Below are 24,488 nucleotides of genomic sequence, written 5' to 3'. Positions count from 1 at the left end.
TAAACTCCCATCAGCCCCCAGCAAGCATGATCAATGGTCAGAGGTGATGGGAATTATAGTTCAGCAACTTCTGAAGGGCCAAAGGTTCCCCACAGCTGATTTGCCTCCTGCCCAAATGGCAAGGCGGTGTTTTTATTTCTTGATAATTTTGTGCGTCACACCCTTCTTCTAATGAGATAAGGACAGCATGTATGGGACATGTACCACCAATTCCATTTTATCCCAATTCATTTGGTACACTTTAAACTTAAAATGAACCAGTTTTTATACCTTTTGGCACTTTTTAAAACTCAGAACTTTATTACAACATTCAGAGAAATATGAAAAGCAACAAATACAGTTACTAGGGGTACACACAGACCAGATGTGGTTCAAACTCCAATTTGGTGCTTTGGGAAGCAGCTCATCTCAGTTCAGAGCACTTTGGAGGCTGTCTAATACAGCCTGGAGTCTGCATCAGAAAAAAAGCAAGGATCTCTCCCTGTCCCCTACATTTACTATTGGGACATCAAAGAACAGCTGTAACTCCTTTCTTTTGACAGAAGTGGATGAAATTTGCAGGCATAATAGTCCCTCCAGAGTTGATGAAGTCTACCAAATTATAGGCAAAGAGGTCCTCGGCTTTATGTGCTGGGCACCTTTAACATTTGGTTTTAAAAAACAGGGTGAAAGGCTCATATCCCCCACTAGGATCCTGACGTAGACCCCCCACCCACCTCCCACTTCCTGCTATTTATTTTTAAAAACCATTCACAGAGTTACTAACTGTGAGCACGGCATCACTCTAGTTTTGCTCTGAGGCAGCAGATAGCACACAGCCTGCCATTTTGTACACACTGCAGCTGCTGAGATAAATTTTGCAGAATAATAGATTGCAGGACAATTGTGTTTGTCCTAGTATATCTTTCATCCAAAGAACAAGCCCTCTGCTTTCAAATCAAGGGAAGGCAGACAGTTATAAAGTAAATGAATACAGCAGATGGAAGGGAACCGCCAGCAAAGTATAATGGTGATGGGCCATACAATTCTTGGTAGGAGGTAAAACAGGGTGTTAAACATGTGTATCTTGGCTAAGGTAGACCAGATGTTTGTTATGTAACTTGGCCTTGTGTGGCTGATTTCTTTTTAAAACAAACACCCAGTACAGAAATGGGTGTGGGCCTCAGGTTGGATCAAGACTGTGATTGGGGAAATGAAACATTAATCCTTTGACCACACATGCTACACTCCCAGTTGGGATCTTGTCCTTGCCTGCTATTAGAGATGTGAAGGCCCGGAAAAACCCTGGAAAAATTAGGGAAAAAAGGGTTCTCTCTCCCCCCCCCCCATTTTTTCCCTGAAGCCTTTTTTTGTTTCCCCCCCGAAAAATTGGAAAAATAAAAAATAGATTATAGAATATTTTATTTTAACATGAATAAAATATTTTAAGATGAGGGGTTCAAATATTTTATAAATCATTTTTTTAAAAATATGTATGGTATCTGATTGTTCTAATTTCTGTGAGGACAAGCAAGTCCTAGGTTACAAACTGAACTCTCCAAGCAAGAACAAGAGACATTTCTTCCTTTGGAGGTGCTGTTGTCACCAGAAAAGAAAAAGGTTTCAGTTTTGTTTTTGCATACCTGTGGTATGCATTGGTTCTGTTCCTCTTCACTAAGCCTCAAAGCACTGGAAGAAAATATAGAGCAACAAAAAGGGCCTGGAAGTATATGTGTTGTTGTGGCAATCGGAGAAGTGTTATGAAAGAAAAAAAAGAAACGAAAATATTTTAAACATTAAATGCTGTAAAAAAAATCTTTAAAAAGTGAAATAAACTAATTTAAGCATATAGTAGTAGCTAAAATGGTTAACAGACCACACACATCACTATGAGAAAATACCTCATGGGCAAAACATGGGAGGTGGAGTAAGCATGTTGCATAGCAAACAGTGATGAATGACAAGTTAAATTTCATGTGTGTATCTGAAGAAGTGTGCATGCACACGAAAGCTCATACCAAAATATAAACTTAGTTGGTCTTTAAGGTGCTACTGAAGGAATTTTCTTAAGTTAAATTTCAGTTCCTGTTTGGATAGACTATATTTTTAATATGCTAGTTGTGATAATTTTATGCCTATTAAAATTGTCCATAGTTATATTTTAATGTTTCTAAAGTTACAAAATGACTTTCAATCTGGAAAACAAAACAAAATGCTAATGTAGCATTTTTTTCAATTTTTCTGAAAATTTTCGTTTTTTTCCGGGGGGAAATGGGTTTTTTCCCGAGCTTCAAAATTTCAGGAAATTTTACATCTCTACCTGCTATTCACAATGGGAGGAAAGCTCTCAGTGGTGCCCACTAGAAGATCCAGACTTGCAAGAAGCTCCCCGTCCACTAAAGCCCTCATCATTATTGCTTCATCATGTGCTTTAGTGGGTTTACACAATCTATCCTTGTGGCAAGCCTGCCTTTTTTGGCTAGGAAATTTTTATTGTTCCATAGTGGGGTGGGGACAGCAAGCAAAAAACTCAAGGATTTCAATGTGATCTCAGTACATGCCACAGGCTCACAAACCAGAAGACAACATTAAAATAACTTCAAAGAGATTGCTGCATTTACATCTTATGATTTCTCTGGCACTGCAGGGCTTGGATGAGCCACTCTGCAAAAGAAAGGACCTCCTAGGACTACAGATCAAAGAGAACAGTTTACTGTTCCCCCAGGGGCACTTTCAAAACAAGTCAGGATCTCCCAGGCCCAGAGAGTCCGCTGACCTTGTAGGGCAGGGCTTTGTCAACCCAGTGTTCTCCATGTGTCTTGGACTACAGTACAAGTCTCATCGGCCGCAGTCCTGCACTGACTCCACCAACCAGAGCCAGTTGCAAAAGTCACACGGTTACAATTAAAGAGCAGGACGCCTCTGAGTGCCTTCTTAGGGAATGAATTAGTTTTCAGTACCAGAATTAATCTGAGCTCATGGCCCTTTCACACAAACACCTACTCCTTCCTTGCAGCAGCTTAATTTAGGTGAAAAGTCATTTTGCTGTGACTGGTGTTGAAACAATTGGCTCCCAGAAACCCTTGATTATTTACTGCAAATCAGCAAAAGATCTCAAGTAGATTCCGATCTGTTTTCTACCCACACTGTGTAGAGCATCACAATGCAATGTCTGCATTGTGCAGTATTTATTTATTTATTGAATTTATATACTGCCCTATACCCACAGGTCTCAAGGCGATTCACAGAATAAAATCAAAATATAAAACAACGAAACACATAATCAAAATAAAAACAACAACCATCCAATACCCCCCCCAAAAACCCACATTTTAAAAGTGCATAGGATGTCAATCAAATCAACAAAAGGCCTGGTTAAAAGGAACGTATTTGCCTGACGCCTAAAGGTGTATAATGAAGGCGCCAGGCGAACTTTCCTGGAGAGAGCATTTAACAGACAGGAAGCCACTGCAGAGAAGGCCCATTCTCATGTTGCCACCCTCTGGACCTCTCGAGGGGTATCTCCTGCTTTCCCAAGTGCACCCATGTGCAGCGATGTAAAATCAGTGAATTACCTTGAAATAGATTTTATGTGTTAATTTATATCCCACTTTTTTGCCTGACAGGACTCAAGGCGACTTACAGATTTAAATAAAACACATGGGTGTGGAGAAAGTGGATGGGGAAGCTTTTGGCCCTCTGTCATAATACTAGATTGCAGTGGGAGCATCCCCTGAAGCTGGAAACAATTCAGGGCAGACAATAGTTAACACAGCACATGGTTGGGATGGCCAACAACTTGGGATGGCTTTAGAAAAGGATTAGAAGAATTCATGGAGGATGAAGCTATCAATGGCTATCTGGCAGGATGTCTACATGCTACCTCCAGGTTCAGAGGCTGGAGGACTCTCCATGCCGATAGCTGGAAATCACCGTTGGGAAGAGTGCTGTTGTACTCTGGTCTTGCTTGCGAGCTTCCCACGGGCATCTGGTTGGCCACTGTGAGAACAGGATGCTGGACTAGGCGAGCCACTGGCCTGATCCAGCAGGACTCTGCTGAAGAATGGGGTCTGAAAACTAGGTAAATACGCTCCTCCTAAATTACGCTCTCTCTTGACCTCAAATTTAGACAGAGGAGTGGGAAAGGGAGTAATGGTCACCCTTTGACTCTCTTCGTTTTAAAAGTGAAACAGTAAAATGTTAAAGAGCAAGGACTCATTGGACTCGGAAGAGGCAGCAAGGCAAACAAAACATTCTTTATGAGCAGATCCAACACAGAAACTCATCCTTCATTTATCTACCAAGACTGAAGGAGTTGATTCTTCTCCATCTGAAAAACAAACCGGGCACCACCCCAATATATATAGCAGAGTGTGATCTTCCTTTTCTGCTGAGAGGCAGCACATGTCACATCGTCCTACCACATAGAGAACCTCCGTGCCAGCCACAGTTGGGTACCAAGTCTGCTTCAGCACACAAAGGAGTCACTTGCTCATTGCTATCAGACGGAACTGCAAAGTGGCATGGGTAATTTAAAGCAAAATTAAAGAAGCCAGTGCTTTATTATCTAATTGAGATATATATCAATAGCTGTCCTGCATTGTCGCTTTTTATCTATCAGTATCACTCCTCACTATCTTGCTTGAGTTGCCATCATCCCTGAGCTAGAGGTGAACTATATAGGATGGGCTCTCTATCGCTAATCCAGTGAGGACAGAACAGACACAGTTGCCATGGAATGTTAAGTGTCAGCTGAAAAAGAAATATAGAAGGAGGGGTGGGGGGCAAATCTGTCTACTTCAGTTTCCCCCCAGTCTTAAGTTCAGTTCCCCACATTTGCATATGAGTTTGCAGATTTTTTTCTTACAAGTCCTTATGAAAATTCATTTGGTATTGATGCGAATTTCTCCCAATATATGCATTTTTGTGTGCAGTTTTGCCTATTCTGCCACATTTTTTGCAAAGCAATTTCCTGTAATATAATGCATTTTGTATGTGTGGTTTGGTGGGTTTTTTAAAAAAATGAATATATGCATTTTTGTAAAGGTTACACGGCACCACAAATTTCAGAGGAATGTGAATGTCAAAGGATGGCTGTTTCAGTTTGAATATTTTCCTCCTCTTGAATGTCCAAGCTGGGTAGGTTCACTTTTAAATGAGAACTAAATTGAATTTCTCCTCCACCCCTAGTATGTGTTTGTAAAGTCCTGCTTCAGCCCCCTACAGTTTACAGTATCGTGGAGGAAGGCATGGCTGACTGGCTGAAAACCTGAAAAGAAGCACTCCTGTTTGGGATTATGGTGATGGAACATTTTATTGCATGCCTCAGTGGTTACAGTCCCATCATCATTTGTGTGCATTGAATTCCACTGCCTTTCTTCTTCTTCTTCCAGAAACATCTTTCCTTCCTTTCTTCCCTGGCTCTACCCCTTGTTGTTTTCTCACAAGACTTGTGGCTGCTCTCCGTTCTTTCCACAGTCACTGGTAGCCTTGGGCAGGGAGTCATTGCTGCCTTGGATTTTTCTGCGCCTTCTGTTTAATTGAATTTTCTTCCATATCTCCATAAGTGATTTTCCTCCCAGGCTTTTCCCTTCCTTCCTTCTCCGTTCATCCATGCATCATTCAGATGTTTCTAGCGAGCACCAGCTGCAGACATTAAGATTTCTTGAGCATCTTCTACATTTAGAAAACCACCAAGCAACTCAACCACACCAGCGATTGCTCCATGAGGCTTGAAGACTGATGCTTGGGAAGGTTTTTTCCTTCCTTTGTAACAAAAACCTCCCTTGCAACAAAATGTGAAGGACTAGTTACCTTCTACAGAAAAATGTGACTCTACTACAGACTAAGGATAGAGAAATTCAATTCGGTTCGCATTTCAAGGCAAATCTATCACACTTTTCAAAACCGTGTAAAAACAGAAACACAGCCATGCTTTAAAATTTGCTATACAGTTTTCCAACCAAAGAATATTTGCATAAATGCATATATTAGGGGAAAGTCTGCATAAAAACAACTATATTGGTGAAAATTTATAGAAATCCATTATATCAGGAAAAAATGCTTGCACATTACATTATTCAAAACTGCACACTAAAAGCTGTTTATTGAGAAAGGAATACTAAAATGCTGAAGAATTGCAAAACACACAAAATCAAAACTCAGGAGGAAATAATTAACAAATTTTTGCTTGAGAGAACAGTTTTGAATAATGGTCCAGGTGAGATGTCCATTTGATCTCACTCATCAGATCTTCAGAGATCCCAATACCAACCTTAATAAGGAAAATCATTTCAAGTTCCTGGGCCCACAATGAACTTATCCAGCTTAGCCATACTCAAGAGTAGACCTACTGAACTCAATTGTGCTAAGTTATTCAATGGCTCCTTTGAGTATGACTTAGCCAAATATAACCCACAGTTGTTTTCAGGGTGAACGTTTAAGAATTCACCTTTCTTATCTTGACTCTGTTACAATGATCCTGATCCATTTCAGACAAGTCATCATAATAAAGAATGCTGTCAGCTCTTGCATCTGATAAAGCCCAAGAGGCTGAGGAGGAGGGTATTTTTGTACTTGAATGGTACCATGCATTAATTATTCAGTGGGTCTTTCCTATCAGATTAATATCTTTTCCTTCCTGTCTTCTGAAACTGTGATAGTAACTCCTGGGGCCAGATTCACACATGCAAGCCATTGGCTTTATCCTATCTGATCGCTACTGATTACCACAGGTAGGGGATCAAGATTTTTTTTAAAAAAATGTTGTATGTGAACATGTTGCTGTGATTTCCACAATCACGGCAACACCATTTTGGAACCGCTGCAGACCACAGAAGATACCCATGTGGCAGCGGATTCTGTGGAATGCCCTCCTGGCTGAGATCAGACAGGGTTTTATCAAGCGCCTGTAGTTCAACAGGGAGGGAGCCTATTTATTCCAGCAGGCATTTTGAGGATGCTTGTCATTTTTGCGATTCATTTTATCCACCATATGCCTTTTGCAATTTTTAAAAACACCATTTGGAAACTTTCGGTGATTACACCATATATAAATAAACAGCTGAAATAAAATAACTAACGAATACAGTGGTACCTTGGTTCTCAAATGTCTTGGTTCTCAAACGCTGAAAACCCGGAAGTAATTGTTCCCGTTTTTGAACATTTTTTGGAAGCTGAACGTCCAATGCGGTTGTTGGCTATTGTTTCTGGGGCACCTGCACCAATCAGAAGCTGCGCCTTGGTTTTTGAACATTTCAGAAGTCAAATGGACTTCCAGAATAGATTAAGTTTGGCGCTTTTGGTTTTGCTATTTATTTTGCATTTTTGTTTTTGAGGCTTTTTCGGTTAATTTGTTTTTGTGACTGTGTGGAACCCAGTTCAGCTACTGATTGATTGATTGTGTGGCTGCAGAAATGGATAAAAGCCCCCCATCCAAACAATGGCTTTCGTCAGTGCAGGTAAGAAAAAAATAATAATTTTATTTTTTAATCATCCACAATACTGTCTTATTAATTTTATAGTACAGTACATTGATTATTGCTTTCATTTTATGGATCAATGGGGTGGTGCAGAAGAGGGCACTCTACAACCAACGCTTGTAAATTTCCTGAAAGCTTCTGGTTCTCAGCTGCAGAGGAACTAGGTGCCATGCCAGATGGACTGATTCAGCACGGCAACTTTCCTATCCTTCGTGAAAACCTGGCCAATCGCCTCCCTGTTCAGTGGATCAAAACCCACTCCTGCCCCCCAAACAATAAACAATATGTCCATGGCTGCTTGGGTAAGGTATAAAAGGATGTCTGGATCTTCCAGCTAATCCCTGTACAGCAAGTCATTTGTTCTTGCATCTAATGAACTCTATCTGATAAATATCAATGAGAGGGTGACGTGCCTCCTGGGTAACTAAGGAAACGCTTTGTGCTGTTCTCTTTCTCTCGCCTGCAAGGTAACCAAGCACACACACACGAGTAACTCTGCTGTCCTCACCTACGGAGGAAGTGAAGAAAGGTGTGGATTTCCCCTTATCGCTCTTCACATCCAGGCAAATGTCCCCCCTTGGCCTCTCCTTAGCCTCATTAAATGCTCTGTAATTCTGATTTGCTGCCTCTTCAACACTTGCTGTTCACAACTCTCAAAAGCATGGTTTTCACAATGCCATGTATTCAGATCTGGGAAATATTTTGTTCATTTTCCTGGTTATAAGGCTAGTGTTTGTGTCCCACTTTCTAACGTTCCTTTCACACTGCAGTACCTGTTTTGGTGTGGAACTGTGGCTGTTTGAATACTATATCAACCTGTTATGCTGAATTTCATTCACACGGGCCTGTGGCATGTTTATCACTCCTGCGTCACCCTATCCGCATATGTGTGTTTTCCCCCATGAAAACAGCAGGAAAGAACCATATGCCAGTATCCTGCTCCAAATTCTGTCACTTGACTCCAGTGATTTTCCAGACCACACATATGCTATATTCTGCTAAATTTCCAGAAGTGGATGTTACATTGTGTAAAAGCTCAGATATCATTATTTAAAATTAGCAGCCAAGGGAATTTGAGTGAAATGAAATAAACTGCTTTGTTAATTCAGCCAAAGAGGTTCCCCCACAGCAGGTGAACTACAGTGGAAATGGTACCCCTCCCCAAGGCAGAAAGTCTAACACCCTCTGGTTTAAAATGAAGGCAACGGGTGACATGCCCTCCTTTCTGAAATGTGCATTCCCCAGGCAGAAGACAGTTTCAAGGACCATCAACTTGACTTCCCATTTCAATCCGAATACATTATAAATGCAGACACTTAGCAGAATCAGGATTCCCATTTAAAAACTGGCCATGCAGCAACCACCTTGAAAATCACCAAGTTGATACAGCACTTTGGGTATTTCTGCTGAGCTGTAAAACAGGAGGCTATAAATTCACCCCCTAGCTAAAGTACGGGGAAACAAGGATATGCACCCAGAAGGCTTCTGCTTTGTTAAGCCAAAGATTCTCATTAGAGAAGAAGGATTTCTCAAGTCAGGTCCAGTAATCAATCAGGACACGGCAGCAATAAAATGCAAGATGACTTTGTGGAACATTCACCTTCCACTGCTGCAGCTTCCTCTGCCCAGAGGTTTTGCACAGATCCTGATGCACAAACATTGCTCAACATATTTATCAGTGTGGATTCATATATCTTAACAGAGGGGTAAGCATTGTAACCTGTCCTCTGCCAATTACATGGGATCATAGGAAGCTGTGTTACCATTGATCTACCTAGCTCAAGGTGGTGCTGTGGTCTAAACCCCTGAACCTAGGGCATGCCAATCAGAAGGTCGGCGGTTCGAATCCCTGTGATGGGGTAAGCTCCCGTTGCTCAGTCCCAGCTCCTGCCAACCTAGCAGTTCGAAAGCACATCAAAGTGCAAGCAGATAAATAGGTACCACTCTGGCGGGAAGGTAAATGGCGTTTCCATGCGCTGCTCTGGTTTCGCCAGAAGCAGCTTAGTCATGCTGGCCACATGACCTGGAAAAACTGTCTGCGGACAAACGTCGGCTCCCTCAGCCAGTAAAGTGAGATGAGCGCCGCAACCCCAGAGTCGTTCGCGACTGTACTTAACTGTCACGGGTCCTTTACCTTTTTTTTTTTTTACTTATCAAACAAATTTACAGACCACTGCACAGGGTGTACATCAAAGTGGTGTGCAGGGTATTATCTATAAGAGAAGGAGCCTGTCTGGACTGCAGGACATTTGGCTTGCAATTTCAGCCACACCATAACCACTTGCCCCACACCTGATGTCATATTGGGCCTCAGATGTGGGGCAGATAAGGATGTGGCTGACCCAAAATAGGGTTTTTGGGACCTGTGGATCAGCTAATCCCATGTACCAGGCATTGCAAACCCCATTGCAATCAGCTGATTCGCAGACTAAGTCAGTTGCACTAAGCTTCAGAAGACCCAGAATTCTATGTGGTGGCAACTGGAACCTGTTAGGGCTGCCATTTTTAACTTTGCTGTTTTCACAAACAATAAGACTTATACAGCACATATTGAGGAAAGTGTCCCATTACACATGTACAGAGTGCCATTGCCTTCTCAGTAAAACAACAACAGCAACATTCATTATTCTTTCCACCTCTGTGGACAGGGAAAGTGCTTCCATGTAAGAGCCCAAGAATCATTTTCAGACAAGATTGAGCCCAAGCCTTTTGTGCAGAAATTCAGCCATACCTCATGACCTAAGTTTTTGAATTTGTGTGTTGTTTACACTTACACATGTTGACCACAAACTAAAAACACACAAAAAACTTTCAAAATGTGAGGGAAACTTTCTTCCAGTTGCATGCAGTTCTCTTCAAAAAATCAATTTAGCTTTCATTATCCAAAACACTTTTTCCTTGGAATTAAAAGAACAAAGTATTCTAAGCAATAGACAAAAGAAAGAAAGTGGTTTTATTTAAGCCAGGGCACAGCAGAGCACAGAACAGATTTGCAATACATTGCTCAGTCCTGAAGTAATAATCTCTGCTCATGTGCATATTCTATCATACCGGACTACTCATAATTAGTTACAGGTAGGTAGCAATGTTGGCCTGACATAGTCGAAACAAAATAAAAAATTCCTTCCAGTAGCACCTTAGAGACCAACTAAGTTTGTCATTGGTATGAGCATATATGGTGTTGCCGTGATTGCATTGGTATGTGCATGCACACGAAAGCTCATACCAATTACAAACTTAGTTGGTCTCTAAGGTGCTACTGGAAGGAATTTTTTATTTTGTTACTCATAATCAGTTTCTCTTATTCCGGAGATTAGGGAGAATATCTTCCAGGTTCAGGGGTGTGGAGTCATCATATCCAGGCAGGCATAGAATCTGAACTTTTCATATAGATATCCACCAACAAATTCATGAAAAAGCAAGCTAGAAATAATAGTGATAGGATTGTCCTCCATTCTCCTGTATTAAAGATCTTCTGAATTTAAGATAGGGAAGAGGCTTGTTAGAAGCAGATCCACACACCTTTTCTGGAAATACACTGAAATTGAATGTGGCTCAGATCTACCTGCCCTGCCCCAACCAGCAGAGTTTGCAACACATACACAAACCACCCACTATTTCCCCTCCCAATTGCTGAATTCAAAAAAATAAATGCAAAATGATTAAGTAAAAAATAGTTATTATAAAGAAAGGCTAACTGTTGCTTGCTTGATCCCTGCCTCCCTCTTTCTAGTAAGGCCAGAAAACAAATACTAACAAAAAAAAGGTAGGAAATACTCCCTGTTCCATCTCTGGTGACCTATGAGAAGATTCAAAATGTAAGCAGGAAAACCTTTCAGCCCAAAGGACCATGCCTAAAAGAATATCATGAGTGGGAGATTATATGAAATCTGCATATTTTGGTGCATGACTCACATCATTTGCAAAAGCTTTCCAGAAACATGGGGGCCCCCTGCCAAATAAGAGACATCTGGCCCCCTTTTTTGCAATCCAAGTTTCTTAAACAGTTTCAAACGGTTCTAAGGAATATATTATATATTATATATTTAACAGTATACGCTGCCTTTTCACTTAAAGAAGCCTCAGCACTGCTAACAAATACATTTTATTATGCAATAAAATACATAATCAAATACCTCCATTAAAAACTACAAAAACAGAAGCAGCAGATTAAAAGCGCAACAAAAAGCAACTTGTTAGAAGAAAACACATTGACTTAAGATATCGTTAAACCAGGGGTCCCCAAACTTACCTCGTCAAGGGCCGGTGCCGCCGGCCCCGATCGCGCTGCGGGCTGAAGCGCACAGGAGCGTGTGCCCATACGCATGCGCACACACGATTTCTGGCACACTTCCAGGTCGCCGGAACACCAGAAATAGCTTGTGTGCATGTGCATGCGCACAAGCTATTTCTGACGCTCCGGCGACCCGGAAGTGGGCACCCGCACTGCGCTGTAAAGGGTGGGCGGCGGCAGCGGGTGGCAGGGGTTGCGGGGGGGGCACATAAAAGAGCCTCACAGGCCGCATCCGGCCCATGGGCCTTAGTTTGGGGAAGCCTGCGTTAAAGGAATGAGAGGACAGGGCAGCCTTTGCCTAGCATATAATTGGTATCAACGATGCACCAGGCCAATATGACTGGGAGGGGCATGTGGTGGTTTCAGCGCCACAGCAGAAGAACATGCAGCTCTATGATTGCATAATAGTTTGCCAACTATTAATATCTATTTAGAAGCTGCCCCAACTGAACATAAAGGGACTTAACCCCAGGGACATGTGCATAGGACTGCAACATTCAGAGGAAAATGTTTTAAAGCTGGCTAGCCATGGTGTATGAAGTTGCAAGTGTGGAAAGCAAAAAATAAACACAATTGCACTCCAAGTCTTCCTAAGGCACACACGACCTCCCCAAGCCATGAATACATATTTAGAAAGAACTCTGATCTCAGATAAGTTTACCTACAGTTGCAAACTGTATTGAAATTCTCCTCCATTTCTAGTTGCATCTCGTGCTGGGTTGCAGCATCACGATGATGACCTTGGCTGGATAGTGGGGTCCTTGCCGCAAACTCAAGATATACCTGGACCATCAAAATGCCCATTTCCCCAGCCTATTAACTCTGATATCTTTATTTATTTGAGTTGTTGCCTTTCAAAACAAAATCTTCCAAGGACCGCTTACATTTCAAATGAATTAAAATCAATCTACAATACAATATATCCTTACAATAGCAATGTTAAAAAGCATTACAAATACTTCCACACTATCAAGCTGGACATTCCAATATGAGATTTAAGAACAGAGGTAACTACCCATCAACTCCCTCTCGTTACTTTTTAAAAAGAAACATTTTAGAGTCTCTTCTGTCATGTTTTCAGGTAACACCAGTACTTTTTTCTGGGGGTATGCAGGAGTACACATACCCCTAAACATTTTGTGAACCTTTGTACTTTTTCCATTTACTGTATTTATTTTTCCCAATTTGAACTATAAAATGGTGATTTTCTTGAGTCAAAATGAGAATACCCCTAAACATTTTTTAGAAGAAAAACAAAGCACTGGGTAATGAAATTCCTCCGTTTTGGAGAGGTATGAGTCTGTAGCATAGTATTTCTAAACAGTCAGTGATTCCATGGCATAGTATTCTTAAGTGGATTGATCTGCCCTCATCACCAAGCACTTGCAGCCTCTGCTGTCCACATATTGAGAAGAGCTACAGTTCCTTGCACCCCCCTCCCAAGACACATAGGCCACTTTCACACCATACATTAAAAGCACATTTTAAACCAAGGTTTCCCAAACTTGGGTTTCCAGCTGTTTTGGGACTACACCTCCCATCATCCCTAGCTAGCAGGAGCAGAGAGGTCAGGGATGATGGGAACAGTTGTCCAAAACCAGCTGGAAACCCAAGTTTGGGAAATCCCATTTTAAACAGCTGTGGCTTCCCCCAAAGAATTCTGGGAGCCTTAGTTTGCTAAAGGTGCAGGCTCTTGACCAGAGACCTCTATTCCTCTCACCAGGGCTGGCTCTAAGGCAAGGCTGGGTGGCGCAGGGTGCCAGGGCACTGGGCCGCCAGGGGGGCGCCGCACGGCTGCGCCTGCCAGACAGCCGCGGTGGGAAACGGGGCAGGGGGCGCCGAAGCGATCTTTGCACCACGGCGCCCGATATGCTTAAGACGGCCCTGCCTCTCACAGAGCAACAAATCCCAAAGTTCCCCGAGAAGAGGGGTTGGTTCTTAAACTATTCTGGGAATTGTAGTTATGGAAGGGGACTAGAAGTCGTCTAACAACTCTCAGCACCTTTAACAGACTGCAGTTCCCAGAATTCCTTAGGGCAGCCCTGACTGTTTAAAGTAGTATGATGTATGGCGTGAACGAGGGCCTAGAAACAAGTTTTTTCTTCCGATGGCCTTAGACAGCATATTCAACAGAAGCAGTTTTTTTCCTTCCACCAGATTAATTATCATCATCATCATCAACAACAACAACTCTTCAACACTCTTCAACACTCTTCCCGTTCCAACAGCCCAATTCGCAATATCAAGACACTTCCATTAGGAACAGCTTTCCAGCATAGTGGAAGAGTGCACTTTGCGCTGTCAATATCCATTGGATGCAATTGATCGATACACTGAAGGAGCTGAGAAAAGTCTGATCCTTGCCATTTATTTGTGCAAATCCTGCTCCATTCCACTCCCGCAGCACCACCTCATTTCCCCTCAATCACACTGGGCTGGGAGCAGCGGTTGACACTTGTCAAGGCTTTGAAAAGCAATGTTCAGGTGGGGGTGGGGTGGGGATTGCTAGAGCATTAGAGAAAAGCCTTCTCATGTTAAATTTGCTTCAATTTCTTTTAATTAGTGACCAATTTGTTAAAAAAATGAAAATCATTAAAAAAAGATTTGGCAGAGAGAGAGAGAGAGAGAGAGAGAGAGAGAGAGAGAGAGAGAGAGAGAGAGAGAGAGAGAGAGGACTTTCTTTGCAGTGATCCCTTGTCTCTGAAATGCCTTATCATCCAGGGTCCAGCAGGCCCTGGTGTTACCAGTCTTTCGAAAGGCTCTGAAGTCCCGTCTATTTTCCTCTTGAGGTGTGCTTATTGGACTGGAGGAATTAATGTTGTCTCTTGCTATTGCATAAGAGCAGCCCTGCTGAACCAAGCCAAGGTCTGTCTTGTCCACCGTCCTGTTCTCAAAGTGACCAACCAGATTGCCAAGGGAAGCTTGCAAACAGATTGTGAGCCCAGCAGCACTCTTCTCACTCGTGGTCCCCAGAAACTGGCATTCCTATGCACATTGTCCCCGACAGTAGAGGCAGAACATATTATAGCCATTGTGATTGAACTCTTTGTTTTTAAAGCTGGCCGTTGTTTTAATGGTTATTACTGTTTTTATCCAGCTGCCTCGACAGGGGTTTTGCCTGCCCCCCAAAGCATGTAAATATATATGTATATTTACACCAGTTTATTTGCCCACCTCAATGTGAATGTAGAGCTATGTGATCAACAATTCGTTTTCAGCAGCATCATAAAGTAAAGGGCATTAAAGATTAAGTGGCTTATATAGTGTTTTAGTAGACAATCCCCGGGCTCTGCCTTCTCCTGAGGTCAATTTTCATTATCAATCAATCAATCAATTGCCATCCAGACATGTCTCAAGGGGGCATACCCTTGGGATGTAGGGTGGGATATAAATTGAATGAATATATAAATGTTCAAAATGCAGTAGAACAGCTAAACCAGCATTTAGCTGCCATGTAGGGCAAAATAAATGAATAAACCAGTCCCTTCTTTAAAAGTGATATAGGATGGAAAAAAGAAAGGTGCCTTATACCCCAAGTTAGCCCATTAGGCTGCCTAGCCTTCAACCAATCTGATACCCTCCAGATGTTTTGGACTATAATTCCCATCATCCCTGCCCAATGACTGTTCAAGCAAGGATGAATGGGAGCTGTAGTCCCTACTAACATGATGGAACAGACTGCTCTCCTTGGTTAGAGGTTTCTCAGCAGCTGCTACATGGGCACCTATCAGCGATACTGCAGTACTGAGTTCCCTGCATGAGCAAGGGGTTTGACTAGATGGGCTTACAGGTCCCGTCCAACTCTACGGTCCCACCTGCCCTATATCTCTAAAGCAATGTCACACCATTTTAAACAACCATAGCTTCCTGCAAAGAACCATGGGGACTGCAGTCTGTGAGTGTTGTTAGGAGCCAACTCCTAGGGGCCAAGGGGGCCTTGCCCCCACATAAAATATTTGAGGGGGCCAGCCTCCCCACCCCAGTTGATGGGCACGCTGTGTGTGCAACGTATCATGTGATCAACTATGCAGGGTGTGGCTTACCTGGGGCCCCACATCATTTTATTCAAGTTGGCACTCTGGTAGGAGACCCCTATTTCCCTCACAGACCTCCATTTCCCAGAGTTCCCTGAGAAGAGGAATCGACTACTATACCACTCTGAGGCTTGTAGCTCTGTGAGGGGAATAGGGGTCTCCTAACAACTCTCAGCACCCTAGACATATTAAGCTTCCCAGGATTATTTTGAGAGGGGCAGTAAACCATGACTGTTTAAAGTGGTATGATACTGCTTTAAGTATACGGTGCAGATAGGGCCTATCATTCTATGTTCCCTCCTGCTCTGATTTTAGCAGTATTTTGCTCTTGCAGAGCTCTCTCAGGGAACAGAGATCTTCAGCCTCTCCAAGCAATGCCACAAACAAATCCTGATGGTGGAATGGAAACATCCATGCAGAAAAACTTTACATGCCTTTGTAATCTTGCAGATAACACCCAAGACCTATTTTCAGCTTCTGCGAATGGCCTGTGTGGAATGCACTTTCTGATGCAAACACAGCACAGACTAATGAGGAGACTAGCTGTATTATTTGTAGCAGTGCTACACCACCTCAGAGCCTCAGCTGCCGCTGCTATTGCTTGCAGCAGTCTGTTTGACTGGATATATGAAATCCATTGAGAAAATATAAGGGAGCGTGCAAGCATACAGAGAAATCCCAACTGTGTGCTACTGAGAAAGGCAGAAGCCAAAACGAGTCACTAAAGACTGCAAAACATATTCCCTGCTTGACCATCCACTTATTTAAGAGTTGGTGTGGTGGACAGGTTAAAGGAGTGGCCAGCTCTCAATGGCCAATTGGGAGGATGAAATGGGGGTCTTGAATGAAAGGTGAAATATAAATGTATATGGTCAGGAGCTGCAGAATTTATCTAGATCAGGGTTTCCCAAACTTGGGTTTCCAGCTGTTTTGGACTACAATTCCCATCATCCCTGACCATGCTCCTGCTAGCTAGGGATGATAGGAGTTGTAGTCCAAAAACAGCTAGATACCCGAGTTTGGGAAACCCTGGTCTAGATGAACCTTTCACAACAAGGAAGGTGATCTGGACTACAGCACCCATCATCCTTAAACTGGCTGCCTGGAACTACTAAGAGTTGGAGTTCAAAACATCTTGTGGGCACCAGGTTAGGGAAGGCTGATCTAGATCTAGATACATATTGAGGTATGCTGAACAGAAAGAAAGATCCAAAAATTAATGGACCGAAGTTAGCCATGTTTCTTAAGTTCTGTGTTCTATCAAAGTCAAACTTAGTTGGCTACAACTAAGTCAAACTAAGTCAAAGTCAAACTTAGTTGGCTACAACCCCACAAGGTGTGAACTAGGCCACACAACAGATGATGTTGCCTGTTTGTGGCCAGTACCACTTCAGCTAGCAGGTGGGGCTTATGTAATTGAACACTACTCCATTTAAAAACAAAACAAAACCAGCAACCCGTGTCAGGGAGAAAATGAAGCTAGAAGTTAGTTTCTAACATAGAGGCAATGAATGTGGTGTGGAGGGGCAACGTGAGCCCCCTCTTACAGACCTGCACAGTGAAGTGATACAGGTTAACTGCTTTGTCTACTTTTTGCAGAAAGTAGGTATCACAGACTAAATTCTAGAACTAGAACTTCCAACTATCTATTCCCCATCTTGGCAGCAAGAATCCTACAGAAAGATACCTAACCACATGGAAGGTGACACTGTCAAATTGGTTAATCCATTCCTGTTCTGCAACCAATTCCTGGTAAGCTGATTTTGCCTTATATAACAAATTATGTCTATTAGATGCAATCTGTGCATTTCTACCAGCAATATATGTGTGTGTGTGTGTGTGTGTGTGTGTGTGTGTGTGTGAGAGAGAGAGAGAGAGAGAGAGAGAGAGAGAGAGAGAGAGAGAGAGAGAGAGAAATCATCTCCCTGGAATTCAGCTGAAAGGTTTCCTATCCCCTCTCCACTCCCACTGTTTGAATTAAGTTACAGGCCAATCCATATAATAAGGAGAATAAATGCAAATGCCTTCCCTTCAAAACATCAACTCCAAATAATCAACAGGTCCGTGGGACCAGGTGGGGGCCCAAAATAACAACTGACAAAAACAAGCAAGATTCCAAATCTTCCACCAGGAATAAATTTAGGAAGCTGCCTTGTACAGCTCAGGACATGTTCTTGGTTACTGCGGTATTTTACCGATTATCCATGTGTACTGGATTCTGTTGTGCTTTATTATGGCGTGAACTCTTTCATAAATGAAAAGCAATATAAAAATGTTAATAATAATAAAAGTTGCTTTTTATACCTCATAATAACAATGGCAATGGCATACAGACTATGCAGTGCCTCTTCCTTCTTTTTATTTTAAAGAAAGTGGATGTATAGAAACAAAAAAAGAAGGTCTGTAGCTCAGTAGCAGACCACACACTTGGCAGGCGGGCTAAATCAGTTCCACTGAAATCAGTGGAAGAAGCTCCTTAATGATCAAAGTCAGCCATCCCCAAACTTGTGCCCTCCAGATGTTTGGACTGCAATTCTTATCTGACCCAGCCAGCAGGGCTGCTGAGAGCTGCATCTGGAGGGCACCAGGTTTTTGAAGGCTGGGGTGGAATGTGAGAAGATCAGATACCAATAAATAAATGCATGATAATCCCAGATTTCTTTCTTTTCTTTTTTTAGAACATAAGAGCCTGGTGGATCAGGCAAAAGGCCCATCTAGTCCAGCACTCTGCTCTCACACTGGCCAGCAGCAGTGATCCCTAGCATCTGGTATTCAGAAGTATACCACCTCCAACAGTGGAGAGGCAGAACACAACCATTGTGTGTTCTGCCTCCACTGAGAACCTTCTCCTCCATGAATTTGTCTAATCCTCCTTTAAAGTCACCCATGTCGGTGGCCACCACTACAACTATGTGCAATACCGACTTTTACTTTTAAATTTTATTTCAGTACAACCCACAAAGTCCTCAGGCTAGGATAGCTCAGAGCATGAGACTCTTAATCTCAGGGTTGTGGGTTTGAGCCCAATGTTGGGCAAAGGATTCCTGCATTGCAGGGGGGTGGGGGGACTAGAGGACCCTCGTGGTCCCTTCCAAACCCTACGATTCTATGATTCAAACCATCTGGAGGGCTCAAGCATCTGGGAGGCTGGCTTAAATTGTGAGTAATTTGTCTCATTGATTCCACAGTTCAGCTGCCTTTGTCTGCTGCATCCAACTCACCTGTTTCACACCACACAAACCTTACAATATGTGGCTCTCCATGTATTGCTGGATTGAAACTCCCATAATCCCAGACCATTGGCCATGTTGGCTGGAGCTGATGGCCTCTGCCCATGCTTAGCAATTCCTTATTAGCACAGCCACTGCTGATGTCTGGCTGTTTCCCTAAAACACTGGAAGTTTAAAGACATCTACCCACCCTCATTAATCCCATGAGACAGAGAAGGCCAGGATCTGATCTGGATTCTACCACACACACACAAGTCCCCGACCAGACATGAGCTCACCCACTAGGCATCTCTCAGGCCTCTGTCTACAAAATGAAGATAAAAGTGATCCACCTCACGGGGACGTTGTGAGGATAAACAGATATAGAATAATGTATTTGAACTATGAATTATTTGTGTTGTGGAGCACAAGCCATTGCACAGATGTAAGATGCCTTTAAGTCAAGGCGGCTTCCTCCCAGTTGCATGCATAAGGAAGGAAAGGCATTGTAAAAACTGTTCATAATGGCAACATTCAAATTGTCAGGGTTTTAAATTCCTTCCCCAGCACTAAGGGCAGCATGTATAAACAGCTTTATCCTCTAGGCCAGGGTCTTCTGGAGCAAATATTTCTAGTCAGAAGGAGGGCCGGACTGCAATTCCAGTCAGATGAATCACAGCTAAAGGCAAATTATACATGTGTTCAAATCATGGTAATCCAGTATCCGAACTGGGCCGAACCTTGCCGACGCATTTTTTTTTCTTTCAACCGAACGCTTTCGAAGACAAGAGAAGCGCTGCGCCCGACAATAGCCGAGACAAGCCGAGTCTTGCCGATCTCCCAAGAGCCTATTCGAGTCTCTTCTGGGCGCTGTCCACCACTTGCACAGCCTGAAACCTTTACCTGCCACCCCAGGCACAAGCGAGCGGATAATAGAGCCAAGGGGTGGGGGAAAACACAGTGGTCGCTGTAGGGGTGTGTGTGTAAGAGAGAGAGGAAGAGAGAGAGGAAGCGCGCAGCTTTGCAAAGGAGTGTGCTTTTCTCCCTCTCTCTTGCTTAGCAACACGCAAGCCGCCTAAAGGGCGGGGAAGGCTCTTGCAGTCAGCAACAGCAAACCTCGCTCTCCTTTTCTTGCAAGGCAAACGCCTTGCAAACAGCAAGTGGGAACCCAAAGCATTGCATTGCAATGCAATGCTGGGATTCCTTCCCCACGACCACCGCTTGGCTTCTTTTCGTTCTCTAAAATGGGAACACTCTATCCCATCGTCCATACTCCTCACTCCCGACCGATGTCCTCCTTCCCAAAGGAACATCATTCGTCCACCTCCCGAAGCAAGATGCAACTAGATGCAGCGACTTGTTTGTTGCACGGGCACCCTCACTCGCTCGGCCTGGGTGCGCGATGGGGCCACAGAACACCTGTGCCCAGCCAGCTGCCCAAACACAGCCTTTCTTCCTGGCGCGCGCGCGCGCACACACACAGAGAGACACACACACTTCATGGGATTTTCAAATCAACATCATAGATCTTTAGCAGAGAAGGAAGTTGACCGGAATAGCTCCTGTGGGGCCCGTTAAGGTGTTGGGAACGAAATTAAGCAGGGTTTGGGTGTCGTGTCTAAAAAAAAGTGAGGAGGGAGCTGCATCCTTCGTTAGCTGGCTGCTGATTTATTTCCTCCCATATTCCAGCTTAATTTGCAGTTCCAAGCCATAATTAATTAAACGGGGTGGGGGTTAGAGGCTCAAATCTAGAAAGGAGAAGAGGGGAGGGGGGAGAGGATGATAAGCGTCTGCGAGGCTTGCTTTAAATCTGCCTTATGAGCAGATTTCCACCACCCGCTAGAAAGAGAGAAATGAAGCAGAGATAGGCGATCCTGCCTAAGCAGCCCATGTCCGGAGATCAAATGAGGGAGGAGCTCAGGAGGGAGCTCAGGGAAGGAGATAAGATCCCGACATTAAGCTTCATTGACAGTATGATGTTTAATGGCTGCGCCTGGTTGGACGATCTCGGCCATGCACATCCTTCCCAGGACCCTACCGGCCCCTCCCTGCTCCCTCCTCCTTTCTTTGGGGTGGCGAAGGAGGGAGAGAAGCAGAGCAACCACACTTCAGCACCAAAGCTATAGAACAGCGGACACCTGGAGCTTCCCTGGTTAGCATAAAAAAGAGAGAGGGCGGGGCGGGGCGGGGTGGGGCTGGATGCCCACCCACCCTCTTGCCCACCCGCCTTCCCAGCCTTCTCAATCCCTGCTCCAGATGTTGGCCTCCCCGCAAGAGGGCCCCTCCAAGGCAGCCAGCAAGGAGCAATCCCCAAGCAGAGCTTCCCACTTCAAACATGGCGGACGCCCATTCATACAACCAAAAAAGACCTGTTCGCCTTTCCCCTCCCCGTCGGTCTCTCTTTTCCCCCACCCGAGCCCACCCACCCCCTTGCCAATTCCCACAACAAGAAATTGGGGTGTGTGTGCCTGGGTTTCTCTTTTGAATGGCAACATGGTAAAATCACTGGGATAGGCACAACACATACACAGGCTAAATAAGACTGCTGTGATGATGTAAAATCCTCAAAGGGGGACTTACTTCATCTGCTTCACGATGGTGCTTTTCCCGGATTCCCCAGCCCCTGTTAGGACAAAAAGCCAAAAATAAAACCCCGATAAAGGCAAGATCTGCCGAGGGTGATAATATAAGGAGATCAAGGAGATTACATAGGAAGGAGCAGCTGCACTAATGGTTGCCACAGCCCCCCGGGGGGGGGGCAAAGAGGAGAGATCATGTTTGTGCCATTGAGGTTTCCGTGCAAAAGGGATAATGGTAGGGTAGTTTTCAATGCAGAATAACAGGGAGGTGGCACAGAATCATACCTGTTGGGTGGGTGGGTGGCTATCGAAGGTTTCCATTTGGGCAATACAATTTTTTTATTTTACTTTTTTTTTGCACATGATGCAATGAGGCTCAGCAAAATCATGCCTAAAAGAAAAGGGCCTGTCAGTGTACGTGTACGTGTGTGTGTGTGTGTGTCTAAGAGATGAGGAGAGGGAGGGAGATAGCGGAAGGGAGAGATGGAGCATAGTTGTACAATAGGTGGGGCAGAAGATGGAGGATGGAAAATAAATCACACCTAGTTGGTGGAAGGGAATGGGTGTCCGCGCCTCCCCCCCCCCGCGCCGCCCTTTTAACTGGAAGGGGCAGGAGGGAGAAGATCGTATTTGTGCTCTAGAGTTGACAAGGCAGGCAGGTGGGGCGAGAATGGCAAATGTGTGTGTGTGTTTGTTTCGAGGGAGGGGGGGGGGAAGCGATGGCCAACAAATGTGGCAAGCAGAGCTGTAATCATAGCTGCCAAGTTATCCCTTTTTTACAGGGATTTTCCCTTATGCTGAATAGGCTTCCTCGCGAGAAAAGCAAAAACTTGGCAGCTATGGCTGTAATGTCAATCTAAATAGGAAGGTGGCCGGGATAGGGGCTCTCACACACGGGAGTGTTGGACCTGGGGGTGGGGTGGCTGTGTCAGAATCCTACCTGGGTGTGGAGGGCGCGGGGGAGGGAGGGGGGCCGCTGGGCTCGAGCCCGCTTACCTAGCAAGAGCAGCTTCACATCTTTGGCCGCGCTGATGCCGTCCTCCTTGAGGTTCTTCTCGATCGCCTTGCTTCTCTCCAAGGCGGCTCTTTCTTCGGCGCTCAGTGTACATCCCATGGTGGCCGGGAAATGTGTTCTCCCGGGCTGGCGGACACTTCTCTCGGTCCCCCCCAACCCCCCTTTTAATCAGACACTCCGAGGAGGAAAAACGGGAAGGGAAACAAAAATTAAAACACAACCACCAACGCAGCAGAAAAGCAAGATAGGAAGAAGAGGGGTGGGGATGTAGATCTTTGCTTAGATGTCAAAAATAAATTAAAATGAAGCACCAGGGGGAATATAATATAGATTCTCTCTCTCTCTTTCTGGCTGGCTGCCCCTTCGCTCTTCTCCTTCCTCCTTTCCGGCTCTGCGTCTCCGTAGCCCCAGCAAATCAATGCATCCAAATGAGAGCCGAGCCTTCGGGGGGCTGGCAGGCGCTGCTGGGGCGGGGGGGTGCGCTGGAAGGAGACCAGGGATATTTCTTGCGATGGAAGAAGGAGCAGGGCGCGATGGGCTCTGGGCGCCCCCTTCCCTTCCCTGGTCTGGAGCTGGGCGGCCTCTTGCGGGACGCGGCAGCGGGCGGATGGCGAGCGCGCTGGGACTGCTGCTGGCGTCGGAGCGAGAGCCGAGCCCTTTCCCCTCTGGGCGGCTGTGTCGCCGGCGGGATGCCTGCCTTCCTCGCTCGGCTGCTGCCTGGACGGCTCTCGGGGCGAGGCGCTTCCTTCCTCCTCGCGAGTCTTCCTCTCCTCCCTCCCCCGAACGTGGGGGTCTCTAATGGGCGTCGGCGGCGATGGCTCCGAGCGATCGCATCGCTCAGCCGATCCTAATGGCAAGAAATGCAGAAAGGGGCGACGCGAGCTCGCGGCGGCAGCGGCAGCAGCAGCAGCCAGGCGAGGAGGAGGGAGGGAGCGGGGAGGGAGCAAGCGGGGAGGGCGGGCAAGTGCGCCAGGGCTGCGCCGCGCCGAGGCTGCCTTCCCTTGCACAGGCGAGGCTGGGCTGGCTGACGTCGGCTGCGCCGCCCGCGCATGCGCCCGCCCGCCCAGCCCAGCCGAGAGGAAGCTCGGCAAGGAGGAGGAGGAGGGCCGAGGGAGCGAGAGAACGGGCGGAGGAGCTGCTTCAAGATGCGGCGGCGGCTGCTGCTGCCTCTGCTGCCAAGGAGCCCCTCTCCCTCCCCTCCCTTCCAGTTCACGTCGCTGCAGTTGTGCAACCGAAGTGGGAAGGGCTCGGCGGAGCTTACAGATCAGGAATGGGGAGGCTTGTTGAGTCGGAGGGCCACATTCCTTCCTGGTAAACTATTTGGGGGCCACATGCCAGATGTGGGCGGGGCAAGAGGCCGAAGTGGGCGGAGCAATGGGGCACGCCTTATCTTTGTGTAGGATGCTAGTTCTCTCTCTCTTTCTCTCTCTCTCACACACACACAGGTGTGCCAACTTGAATAAAATGATCACATGATGTGGTGCATCCACACTTTTTGAATGGCAATGCCCATCAACTTGGGGGGAAGCCCCCTCAAATATTTTATTGGGGAGGGCAAAGGGACACACACACACCCCTTCATCCAGAGGAACCAAAGGCATACGGTAAGAACATTAGACAATCCTGCTGGCTGGGTAGCTCAATTGGTTTGAACATGGTGCTGATAGCACCAAGGTTGCAGGTTCGATCCTCATAAGGAACAGCTGCATATTCCTGCATTGCAGGGGGTTGGACAAGGTGATCCTCAGGGTCCCTTCCAACTTTACAATTCTGCGATTCTATAGCAATTGGGCCAATGGCCCATCTAGTCCAGCATCCTATTGTCACAGTGGCCGACTAGACACCTGCTGGACACCCCCAAGCAGATCACACTCCCTGCTGTGGTTTCCAGCAACTG

General features: G+C 45.2%; 1 protein-coding gene across 1 annotated transcript in view; it reads right to left on the bottom strand.

The window, feature by feature from the left end:
* GNAO1 (G protein subunit alpha o1) overlaps positions 1-23,602 on the bottom strand; it is a 157,961-nt gene extending 134,359 nt beyond the window's left edge. Inside the window, exons 1-2 of the mRNA XM_035117115.3 lie at positions 22,573-23,602; positions 21,578-21,620 (exon numbers count right to left, since the gene is read on the bottom strand). Coding sequence (XP_034973006.1) covers positions 21,578-21,620; positions 22,573-22,690 — 161 coding nt within the window. The 5' untranslated portion in view covers positions 22,691-23,602. The remainder of the gene's footprint in view (positions 1-21,577; positions 21,621-22,572) is intronic.
* Positions 23,603-24,488: the final 886 nt, after the last annotated feature.

This window comes from Zootoca vivipara, chromosome 6, assembly GCF_965207765.1.
Source record: "Zootoca vivipara chromosome 6, rZooViv2.hap1.1, whole genome shotgun sequence".
NCBI lineage: Eukaryota > Metazoa > Chordata > Lepidosauria > Squamata > Lacertidae > Zootoca > Zootoca vivipara.
This window is presented reverse-complemented; position numbering and strand designations above follow the sequence as displayed.